Source organism: Diuraphis noxia, unplaced genomic scaffold (assembly GCF_037042655.1).
Source record: "Diuraphis noxia isolate RWA-SAM2 unplaced genomic scaffold, SU_Dnox_SAM2 contig0001, whole genome shotgun sequence".
Lineage (NCBI taxonomy): Eukaryota > Metazoa > Arthropoda > Insecta > Hemiptera > Aphididae > Diuraphis > Diuraphis noxia.
In genome coordinates, this window is record NW_028301711.1 from 61,251,374 (window position 1) to 61,264,443 (window position 13,070).

Here is a 13,070-nt window from a genome sequence, read left to right on the forward strand (position 1 = left end):
TGACGATTTATTGTTTGTATTGTTCATCTAACAAATTAGAACCCAAGTAAAATATTATAGGTTTATAGTTTGTCAAGATGGTATGTTTTCTCAACTATGAATCAACCTAACCTTAAGAAGGTTTAATTAGGATAAATAACGAACACTATTGTATAGTACGAAAAAATTATACATGATATACTGGTCTTAATAAATTATGTATGCTTAAAGGTCATAAACATAATAACGTATGATGTGCGGCTATTTGAGTTACTGAGATGTTATGACTTTAATCTTCTGTCGATGGTAGGTGTAGTATACAATATTTTTAAACGTACACCGTACCTACATGGATAGTCGAATAGATGGGTACTTTCTGAAGCCTCGGAGGAGCGTGATGAAAGTATCACGACCAACGTATCTTTATAGTCTCTACATCTAGCTATTGCTTCAATTAACATTCGTATAATATAAACATTTCAGGAATTTACCAGAATAAGGACCATTAAGTCTAAAAGGGGACTTGGTGGTGCGAATGTATGTGCGCACTATGCAGTGTATACTACGCATCGGAGGTATCCATAAATATTTAGATGAGTATATAATTATAAAAATACAAGTAAAAAGATGAAGAAAGTTTTACGAACTGCTGAGTTTCTGTTTTATACATAATTAAATATTACTGCGGCGTGAAATGAATAAATGATGCATTTTTCCGTTGCAATATCTATTCAAATTGAAGATAATTTAAGTATAAACTTTAAACCAAAAATGTGCAAACATCATATGATAATTATTGTGTACCATAACTTACGATGTTATTATATAACAAATTATTTGGATACATATATTATATACCTAATATGATAAAACTGCAAAATGATTAATGATAAGAAAGTATATCAGTACATCATAATTGATAATTTAATGGCACTAAAATATTAAATACAAGCTGAAAAAGTTTTATTTAAATTAAATATAAGTCACGATTCACAAGCCAACGGTTATTTAGATTTATTGTGGAGTAAGAATAAGTGACTGTATTATTAAAGTTTTTCATTAATGATTAATTTTGACGTTTGATATTTTCATATACATTTTATAAAAAAAAAAAAACTGTTTTCCTAGTAAAGTATCTCAAATACGTTCAAACTTCGAAAAAAATCTTTATTTATTAATAAACTCTGAAGTACAAATATATGTTTAAAATAATCATAATATTTATTATACTTAAATTTTCAAACAATTATGTAAAAAACCAATTTTCAGTACAGATTTCTATAATTTGATGATATAATTATCAATTAGAATCTAGATAGGTATATGGGTAATAACTAGGTAATAAAAATTAAGTAAGATTAAATTTTAATCGTTTATTGAAATTTAAAATATTAAAACCAAATTTACATGTTTGATTTAAAGAAAAATTACTATGGTCACACCTAATTGTGAAAATAATTAATTTAAAATCCATAGGTGTATAGGTTGTAGGTTGTATAGTAAAAAATAGTACAAATTTTACAGCACTTTGCTGATATCAGAAAAAACTAAAAAAGTACATTGTTTTATTCAAATATTGTATTCTTCACTGTATAACTGCAGTATAATACTCTGAGTCTAAAATCCCAGTATTCTCTGCGCAGACGAATAGGTTAATTATAATCCCCTACAACGTACATTGTGAGTGTACCTACTACTAAATTATTATTATTACTGTTATCATTTATTATTATTTAATGAACTATTATGTAATTTGTGTATTCGTGTTAGCGTATTTACCATTTATATACTTTAAATAAATAGTAAATAATAAGTAATATAACTCATTTTGTTTGTTATATTTTAGTGTTAAACTTTGGTACCTATATACATTATGCATGATACATATAATTTGTTATTTTACATAAAATATGATAAAATCTTAACGTATGTACTAAAACAAAGTGTGTGAATTCAACTGTAAACACACAACAGTGTATCGAAACGCTTGTAAAGTACACGTTTACCTTTAAATTGTGTTTGTCAACAAAAAAATTATTCTAAAACAATCTTTAAAATTTTAATGTACACATTTGTAAAAGTATATATTCTCTTAGATTATTTAAAAGCTGCTTTATTGATATTTTAAAAGCTTAAAAATGACTGATGAATGGCGAACAAAGAAGATTTACAATTTTTTCTATGATACAGTTATTTTAAATTACAAACCTATATTAGTAATAATTATTTAAATATTCTTACCTGAGTTTCGGTGAGCATTAAATTAGTCGCCACCTCGAATCTTTTTGGCCTGGATAAATATTTATTTTGTCTGAATTGTTTTTCCAACTCTAGAAGCTGCTGACTAGTGAATGCAGTTCTTGGCCGTCTTGTCTTCCCCAGTAAAGCGTGTGGGTGTGGACCTGTAAAAATGTAATCGTTTTCTTATAATTGTTAAAATAATTAAAGTAGGTGTGTACATTTTTTAATACATTGTAATCAGAATAACTAATGTTTTGTGTCCACTGATTTGTTGAAATCCATTTACCAAAAGTCATTTCAGTCAGACTATATAGTGCTTATAATTAGGCTTAGGAACTTCTAGCATTTGCATATTTTTTTAATTATTGTTAAATATAGCAGAGTGCGAAATAAATTCATTTCTTGTTGCCATGATATCAGATCTAAAATTCGAATGTGCATATTTTTGCATATTTGTTAGATTTTGTAGGAGAGTGCATATTTTAAAAATTTTTATGCTTATTTTGCATATTTTGGCAAAAATTTCAAATTTCAAACTAAAAACTATAGATACATATAATTATACATACATATTTCAACCGGTCGAAAAAAAATGTATTAATATGACTTAATACTTCTAGTAATATGCTATCTGCAAACTACCTCTCATATCTCGTTATAATTTTTGTGTAAGGATTAACTATAAAGAATACTATAAGCCCGTATCGATCGTAAAACCCGCTGGATATTATAAGTTATAATAATATTTTTTATTAATAATTTTTTTTAAATTAAATATAAAGATTGATAATAACATGTTGCAACATAATATTAGGGTATTTTATGTACATATACATATAGACTAAAAGATAAAATTATAATGTTTAAATTTCATAGTATTTCATTATAATCATATGTTGGGTTAGGAAACCTATATTATAGTAGATAATATTTGAGATGAAAATCCGGAAATCGATTGTGAAACTTTCACAAACCAGAATGCGATATTCATTAAATGTATTCTTGTTGCCTCTATACATTTCATTATTGTTTATTTAAAAAAAAAAAAAAAACCTATCACATATACAAACAGCTAGTGAGTGTTGGGAATTTATTACGCTTCGTTCGTCATTGACGCAGGATAATGTTGTATTATCATTTTTGATTTGAAAGCAATGATGAATCATCGCGTACGAAACATAAAACTGAGGGAAGATCTGGTTTATTAAAGTGTTTGTCGTTTTCCAACTTAAAGTGATCATAAACCAAATTTGCATACCAATGTATGAGGGTCTTGTTAACATTAACAACATTACATATGATTAAAGTAGTAATCGGTAATATTGAAACTAAGTTTATGTATGTTAACTGTTGACAAATTTAATATTGTCGTGATTTGAAAAATGTACCTATATAAATCAAACTTCGAATAATCAAATATTTATAACACCTATATAAGGTGTTTGAGATATTTATTGATTCATATCAAATTTTCAACCAATTATTATAATTTTATAGTTGTGATAAGTATATGTATGAATATAATTAATGACTTTGCACTAAAATGTCAATTCTATAGTGTAAACTTTAAATATTGAAGCATTATCAATTATCATACAATAATTGTGCTGCAAATTGAATTGATATAAATAAATTTAATTCTTTCTAAAATTACCTATATGTTATTTAATATTTACCTATTAAGCCAAAGTTTTAATTCTAAACTATTGGTTACCTGCCTAATTATATAGGTTGTATGTACAGAGTATAAATTAATATTCAAATATGTAAGGTAATAACAATCATAAAATATTTTAGTATTATACAATTAAAACGGTCGCAAATAAACAAATAATATTGATAACTTTTTATTATAATTAAAGTTAAAAAACCAATACGGATTCTGATAGTAAATAGTAATACATAATCATATGCATTTAATATGTATACCTACGCGATGAATATTGAAATCATTTACTCATTTGATATTTTAATGCCTCGTATTAGAATATTTATTTGGTGAGTCAATTGTGATTTTGTCCGAAACTAAATAAATATTATTTAACCCAAACACCGATTTAAATCAAAACAAGGAAAATATTTTCATAGCGCATTAAAATACCAGCTTTGAATTTATTATATTATATATTCCGAAATAAAAATATCATATTATACTTATAGAAAGTTCAAGTATATATTACTAATAAATCGATTAGACACCAACATCTTCTTTTAAATTAGGTAAGTCATAACTTTTTCAAAACTTCTGTGAAACTAATCTTTTTCTCGCTCTAAATAAATATAATAACTAATAAGTAATGTATTTTATAATAGTTCATATATTAAACTGCAAAAATTAGTAGAGTTAGGACTTTTTATTTTTTATTTTAGGTTCTGAGTTATTTGAAGTTTAAATTTCAACGAATATAGGTACTTATTATTACTTAAACGAAAAAATAACGATTTGTCATGAAACGACTATTTTTATATTTATGCAATTCAAAAATGAATGACCGTAGATGATACTTGACGTTTCTTTCAAGTGATTATTAGCATTTTTTATAAATAATAAAGTTCAAAAAATATTTAAAAAAATTGTTGTGCTAAACATTTGATATTTTCAATTTTTATTAGTCTATTTTTATAAAAAATATGTTTTTGGGATAGCCATAACTTTTTTCTGGCTGATTTAGCTGAACGCTTTGTTTATTGTCATAGAAACGCAAATTAACAATAATAATAAAAAAATTAATATTAAATATAAAGCGTCATCAGAAATATAAATCGGTTCATTCGTCAGGACACAAAACAAACTCTAATGTCAATCAATTGCTTCAATAATAACTACGAGTACAATGAATTATGTTACATATTTTTCTTATTATTGACTAGGTACTTTTAAGTACCTATAATTATGTATTGATGTAAATTGTAAAATAAAAAACATTACACATAATGAATTCAATACAAATTATATGTTTTGACTTTATTTTTAAATTAATTGTATTTTTTATAATTGGTATTTTTTTTTTTTAATAATTCATAAACAAAGTTCAGGGTCTCTCCCCTAAACCACATTTATAATCCACAAATTTTCAATGTAGAATAAAAAATAAAAAATAGAAAGATTAATTTTTTTAAATATAATATATCATGTAAAAATTCCAAGTCTCCCACCTTATAATTATTAATATTATTACAACAAAATAATTAAAATCTTTGAACCGTAATACTTTTAGTAAAATAAATTTTTATAGATGCAATATAAATATATCACAAAATATTCTTAGTGTTATACTCGTATAAGTTGACAGATCTTCGGCTCAGAACCACTTTTTGGATTGTTTTTTGAAATTGAATTTAACACTTACATTACAGTGACTTACTCAATGATGAGGTACACTCGACAGTCGACACCTACTGTAAAACATAATGGTTACCACTATCTACTCTCTTTTTTTTTTTTTGTTAGTGTTTGGGTTTCACTTTTTAAGCTTTAGTTAGTAACTATGCGGCAGATTGGATTGCAGGGATATATGCCTTTTTTTAAAACGATTTGTTTACTATTTTGCTTGAATTATTTATACGTAGTAAAGTATAGTAATACATAATTATAAAATATTGATATAAATAAGATTACACGAGGAGGTATTCGTTTTGGATAAACACATAGGTACTATTTATTAGTTTTGAATACAATTATACAAATGTAGTACCTTAGCAAACGCAAGTGCAAAATTTAATTAGTGATCACTGATCACTAAGACATTTTAACTAACGTTCTATATCTAGTTATAGTATTAACATTTTATAAAATATTTTTTTCAAAAGTAAAAGATTTCTACTACAGGTTCATATTAATAATATATACATGTTATATATTGTTCTGGATGTATTCAACTCACAATCGTTAATTTTCTTATTTTTCTATGTTCAAGCATTTTGTTTATATCTAACATAACGAGTTTAATGTGCAACCTCAAAAATGTCATTATAACTTATTTTACTAACTTTGTATGTACCTACCGTAGTACTGTAATATTATTGTGTTACATATATGGTGTTGGAGTTGGGCATAGTGAAACGACTGCGTAATTATTTTGAACAATCATAATACTTTTATAACTTGTTGTGTATAAATTATAGATGAGTTGTTTAATCTTTCTGTTTTTCATTTATACCTATATTATGTTAATAATTTAAATTAACTATTTTCAAAATTTAGTTATTTATATGTGTATATGAAAATAATATTATTATATAACTATATAGTCTATAGAGAATTTCAAATATAATTCTTAAAACAGCTATAAGACTTAAAAATCAATATTGTATACTTCAATATTTTATAAAAAGAGATCTATAGTCGTAGTGATTAAATATCTAAACTAAAGTCGAATGCTGAAATAAGAACTTAACCTTACTTCAACTTCAAACACTTACAAAAAAATAGCCTGTAAGGAAAATATAATGACATAAAATAAATATACCTAATTAACTTATATACTTTGTGTATGGTATTTTAAATTAAAATCACTACGTTTAAAAACATATGTCACATGTTAAGATAATTTATCTATATCAAATCAAAATTGTTTTTGAAAAAAAAATTTTAAAGGGTTTTAATTCGGTAAAACAACATTTTTAAAATACACTTGCATAATATTATATGCATATTGTATTCTTATAATTTTTTAAGTTCTCCAATTTTTTGAGTTTGAATATCATAATGCAATTTTTAATTTCACACTTTAAAGCAGAGAATTTTCTCAAGTATTTTGATGTATAAATATCGAATTTACTGCGAGTAGCTTATGAGTTATGTATATTTAAAGTTTTGATGAGCGGAGTAGTAGAAAAATGTTTTTCTTTCGAAGGTACCTAAAATGAAAACTGGACGTCGTTTTTCAAAAAAGTAAAAAACATAATTTTTCAAAGTACATGTTGTTTTGTAACAACTTGAAACCATGTAAAAAAAAGTCCAAAAACATTAATACTTTTTGAAAATAATGCGTTATTTATGATAAAAGAATCATAATTTATATAAACAAACTTATATCAGCGTTATTATTTTATTTTATCATCGAATTTCAAACACTGCTAAAGGTAAATACAACACCGATTGATACGAGAGCAGATCATATTATATAGGTAGTGTTAGAGATATTTGGTCATTTCGGAGACCATTTAGGTATAAAAACCAAGGCACAAGGTGGTTAAACTATTTTTGTTTGAACCTATAAAATCTTTGATTTATTTTTCCATTGTAGATCAATTTGTACGTCAGTGCAAGTAATTTTTAATCAGTATTATTAATAAATATTCTGAAATTAGTTAATCCGATCAAATAATTTATAAAGACGTTATAAAAATGTGTTTAGTGTAATAATATGATGTTTAGTTGAAAAGTATGACATCGCTTGTTAACGGTAGATAAAAATCTGGATAATAGTTGATCGCTGTAGCTAATTGATGACACTTTTCTAAATTGATAGTCACTTATATGTGTCACGTTAATATGTACAGTAGTCAGAAGGTATTTAAATATAATAAAAGTTTTATGGTCTTATAAGTTTAAACACAAAATACAGAAATATATAATTTTGATGATGGACTTTGAAACCATCTGAAGAGATCGATCTAACCTTCTAACCTGCTCTCTTCCCCGCAATACGTAACACGGTAGGTATACATAAAAAATTAGTAACAGTAATGTATGTAATAATATAATAATACTATTGTATTGTACGTCCGTTCGTTTAAAATACGATCTTAATTTTGTTAAGTCGACAAATTTGTCACTACTATAATAATACAATATGTATGGTGCACTGGTGCAGTGCGGCGGTGTGTACACAATTACATTATACGCCGAATACGATGGTATTATTATCATTGAATTATTATTTATTGTTATTATCGTTCGAAAAGAGTTTTGTCGTTGGCGTGTACACCGCGCCTGAACAATCGATAATGAGAAGTGCGCGATGGGGTCAGCCGGCGGCGGCGACGGTGGTGGCGACGGCGGGCCGACACGATAGCCGTGAACCACATGCCGCGAGTAAACATAAGATCACGCCAAATGACGTCCCATTGTGGCCCCGGTGGATATAATATTATAATATAATAATATTCGTACGTTCACGCCGTGTGTGTGTGTGTGTGTGTGGGTGATTCTGCTTATTATGGGGCGGTTGGCCTTTTCTAATCGCACCCTTTATATAATATATGATTTGTGTTTATCCGAGAATTAAATTATCATAACAATGGCAACTGTCGCGAACAATGGTTAAACGTTTAGTCAATGTTGTCGTTATCTATTAACCGCTCCCCCCCTCAACCTCGCCACTTTTAAACCGGTGACGGTTCTTGTCCGTTTTAAGCTACTCTCGTGACCCTCTCGCGATTAATTGGACGCTCCTCCTAATTGCAACGAGGGAACGCAACACGCGTGTTTATATACACACATATATATACATTATTATACGCATATACCTCCTATTTATATGTATACAGGCATCTATATTATATGAGTCAGTGTTAAAGTATATTATAATTTTGTGGTGACATGGTATATATGTGCACATACACACACACACATCATAATATAAAACGCCATCCTCGTGTAAGACCTTGGCGCGCGTACATTTGACTTTCAGTTCCATTTTAAAGTCGAGTGCTCACGATATTCATTTATATGTAATATAGTTAACTATTATAATAGCCCAGGTACCTACGTTTTGATAATTCAATTTAAATCAAACGAACATTCGCGGAGCACATCAAGCGATCAGTATAATATATGCGGTAACCTATATATATATGCACTTTTAAGAGTAGCATAATACATATTATATATCGCACACTTTTAGGTGAGGCTTTACCCTTTGTAATTGATATATATATATATATGCATATTGTACATATTATTATTTAGCATCCGGCAGGATATTGTTCTAAACTTTTAATCGCATATTTAAATAATACAATTTTCGTAGCAAAAGTTTTAAAGATAACGAAAATTGAATTTTATGAAAAACAAATAAGCAATACCTACAATGTAATAATAATAATAATAATAATAATAATAAGGAGAAATAAGAAGAGAATGTATACTACAATATTATGTAATTATGAAATAATTTTAATTTTTTTAATTATGTATTTACATTGGTTCTATCATTGATTGTCGCAATGGCGCCCACAAGTTTTCCATGAACGAATGCAGTCATAATCATAGGGCCTCTAAGTTTATTATTTATAAATTTATTTAACTTATACAGTTGTATTAGTTATCATAGTTATAGTTATTTATAGCGCTTACATCATAGTGGACCTTTGACCTTAAAACCAGTACAATATTGCAATACTTGGCACCCTAAGTGGGCGCCACTGAATTTTCGCAGGAACCAATCGCATAATATAAATTATTATTGTAATATTCAACATACCTACTTAATATAGGACAGCCAGTTCAGATATACACTATAAACTATAATTAACAGTAAGGATCTACCGACAAACTGAGACTAAAAGAGTGATTCTGTTGTCCGTTAAAATTATCAAGTGATTGCCATACGAATAAATAATAAAATCAAGTGATTGATTTTATTGTTTTTAGTGCCTTTTGTCTGAAGGTATTAATGCCGTTAATGGTTTAGTTATTTACCTTAGGTAATAATAAATAAATAAAATAAAATAAATAAAAAAATTACCTATTATTACTAAATCATTTTAAATGCCCACCTATATTAAAAAACCAAAATATTCAATTAATTCAAACTTTTATTGCTTAATATAATATTCAATTGTGCTGAAGTTTGTTTTTGTCTATAATTTAAATAATTATATAGACTATTTCATATTTGTAGTGCATATACAAACATACTGCAGCGCAATTAATATGTCTATGTCAAAATATTTCGATTTTGATTTTAGTTAATATCAATTTTACTTTAAATTAAATGGTTTTTAAATAAATTATTTAATGCCATTTAAAATTAGGGTTATATTTCAGTGAAAATTAATCAATAAAATATACAGCATTTTGTACGTATCACAAATCCAAGATACAAAATTAATTTATAACCTATAAAATAAAATAAATAAATACCGCTTTTTGTATGATGGGTACGTCTTGAATAGGAAAGTTTAAAAGTCAATAATAAGCGCACGCCATATTTAATTTTATTTGCACAAAAGTTTTATGTATTTAACCACCACATGCCATATATTGTGTACCGTTAAAGTATATAATGGTAAATGTCTTAATGGGTACACATCCCTAACTTATATATTTTTAAATTTTTTGGTTTTTTCTTTAAAATGGCTGCAGTATAACTCAAATTTTTTTGCTTATATAGATCAATCAGAAGAAGAAAATAAATATACTTTTACCAGCTTGATTTTAACTTTGAAACCTATTTGGTTTGTACACACTACATGCCTCTTTTCCAAGTATTTTCCTCGAAAATTAATTTTAATTTTTATTATTCTGTGACTCCAAAATCCCAAATCTATTTATCCGAACAAAACTATATTAAATAAATTAATGGATTCAATTTCTTTTTCAAAATCAATATCATTCGATCAAAACATTATAGGTATATTATATTATTTTCTTTTTTCGTAATGTTTACATTGACTAGCTTTGTTTATGGAATGAGTGGTTATATTATGCATGCATAAATCGATTAGAACTAATAACTACCGAGTGAAATAATAATACGTATTAATATGTAATATTTAATGATCAATTAATTTTGAAATCAAGTAAATTTATACCGTGACAAAACAAATAAGAATTAGTTGTTTTCCTCTGTCCAATCAGTACAGTTCAATTTTTGGTCAGTGATTTTTTTATTTCCAAAATGAATGAAGACTGTCATTTTGATTAAAAAAACTTGGCTAAATTAAAACGTAAAACACTCGAAGATCATTAAAAGAATATTGAGGTACGTACCTAATTTAATAATTGGTACGTTGACTAATTGATTTATTCGTAAAAATATTGATTTTATGGTTGTCTTATTGTCTGTAATTCGATTCAACTAGGTACATAATATTTTTATCTGAGCCTATCTGTACATAATTTTTAAATCATTATCTATTTATAGTTTACTATCAATTTATTATCTAAAGATATCTTACTTTTACTGTTCAATAACGAGGAACGGATGGAAACTGTTCATCACAATACTACCACACGTTCCTGCAGGAAAGAGCTGGAAAGAAACTTGAAAGCAACTACAAAGTTTAGACTAAATGAAATCCAAAAAGCTTTGAATACTATTGACATACTCGATAAATGGAACGGCTATACAAAACCTCTTGGTTACAGACTGGTACATTTTATTTAGCAGAATTGCATTATTGTTGTATTTTAATTTTTCAGTTACTTGATATAAAACCAGTATGAATTTTTTAGGTTGACATTGATTTCAATACATTGTATCCAGATAGCCCAAATTTAATGAATATACTTGAAGAAAAATCATCAAACATCTTAAAAATACTGGATGAAAAAACCAAAGATACGACAAGCCGTAAATTACTCGAAACCAAAAAGGATTATGATTCAAACATAAGTGTGTATTTTTTCTAGGTTTATTAAATACATTTTTAATTTACTTTCTATTCATATATATTTATATTTTGTTTTTGTTTTTATAGATGGAATGCATACGATTTTATTTTATTTGTTACATGCTATATTTGCACCAAACGATTTTCAAAAGATCATGCTGAAAAAAAAATGATTAGTTAGATACACTATAAAAGGTTCTCAAAATAGTTTTATAATTTTTAAAAATTCTGTGTGCGAATTAGAAGAATATATAACTGTACGGAAAAATTAGAAAAATCCAATTCGACCATTTATATCAATTGTTGGTATACCAGTGAATCCTAAGGAAATAGTAATTTTTTTTTTGATTCTATAAAATATAAAGGGTTTTCTGTTTTAAATACAATTGATGTTTGTTTCAAACTATTCCATTTATTTAATTTGGAGTATCCAACAGAATCATGTTACGTATGGCTATTCATATAAAAATTATTTTATTATATAAACACAAAATTTGATACTCCTTGTCATACTTTAGGACAAATACTATCAGATTTAAGTAAGCCATGATTCCTTTTTAAGTACTTAATTTATACTAATAAGTATAATTTAAAAATGTTTCTTTTTAATGAATATTTTGGAATAATCATTTTTTTCCCTTTTGATTCTATGGGTTTAATTTTATTCTTAAAACTACCAATTACCTCATAAAAAAAAAAAAAATCATACCATATAGATTTTCGTATTTACTTCAGCCAAATATTTAGAATATTTTTAAAATATATTGGTTATATATTCTAACGGTATACAATTATATATTAGTTATAACGAATCTGTATTGTATTTAAAATGTGATATACCCTGTCCTGTCATAATTTAGGAAAAAATCATCTTTAAGTAAGCAATGCATATTTTTCAATTTATTAATTTATATAAATTTGTAAGCTTTTAAAATTTATGTTTTCGAAAAATGTTTTGGAATAGTAATAATTTTTTTCATTTGTATTTATGGTTTCAATTGTATTTTATAAAACTACCTATTACCTTATTAAAAAAAAAATTCTTAGTGTAGTATATTTACTCTAGCCATATGTATTTATGTATATATATTACTTTTCAAATATATTATATATAAAACTATATATATAGTTATAATACATATATACATCATATATATATATACCAGTATATATAAAGTATTTAAAATGATAATATTGTATAATTATATTTATTTGAATAGGTACTTTGTCTGGAGTATTTGATATGATTGTAAGTTGTATTAAAATACAATTTAAAATTATTGTAT

The 13,070-nt window shown here is 25.9% G+C and overlaps 2 protein-coding genes across 2 annotated transcripts in view; one reads left to right on the top strand and one right to left on the bottom strand.

The window, feature by feature from the left end:
- Positions 1 to 12,452, top strand: part of LOC149061135 (uncharacterized) — a 29,290-nt gene extending 16,838 nt beyond the window's left edge. Inside the window, exons 2-4 of the mRNA XM_089216752.1 lie at positions 11,341 to 11,543; positions 11,627 to 11,786; positions 11,872 to 12,452. Coding sequence (XP_089072878.1) covers positions 11,376 to 11,543; positions 11,627 to 11,786; positions 11,872 to 11,957 — 414 coding nt within the window. The 5' untranslated portion in view covers positions 11,341 to 11,375 and the 3' untranslated portion in view covers positions 11,958 to 12,452. The remainder of the gene's footprint in view (positions 1 to 11,340; positions 11,544 to 11,626; positions 11,787 to 11,871) is intronic.
- exex (motor neuron and pancreas homeobox extra-extra) overlaps positions 1 to 13,070 on the bottom strand; it is a 29,181-nt gene that overhangs the window by 2,492 nt on the left and 13,619 nt on the right. Inside the window, exon 2 of the mRNA XM_015519219.2 lies at positions 2,221 to 2,381. Coding sequence (XP_015374705.2) covers positions 2,221 to 2,381 — 161 coding nt within the window. The remainder of the gene's footprint in view (positions 1 to 2,220; positions 2,382 to 13,070) is intronic.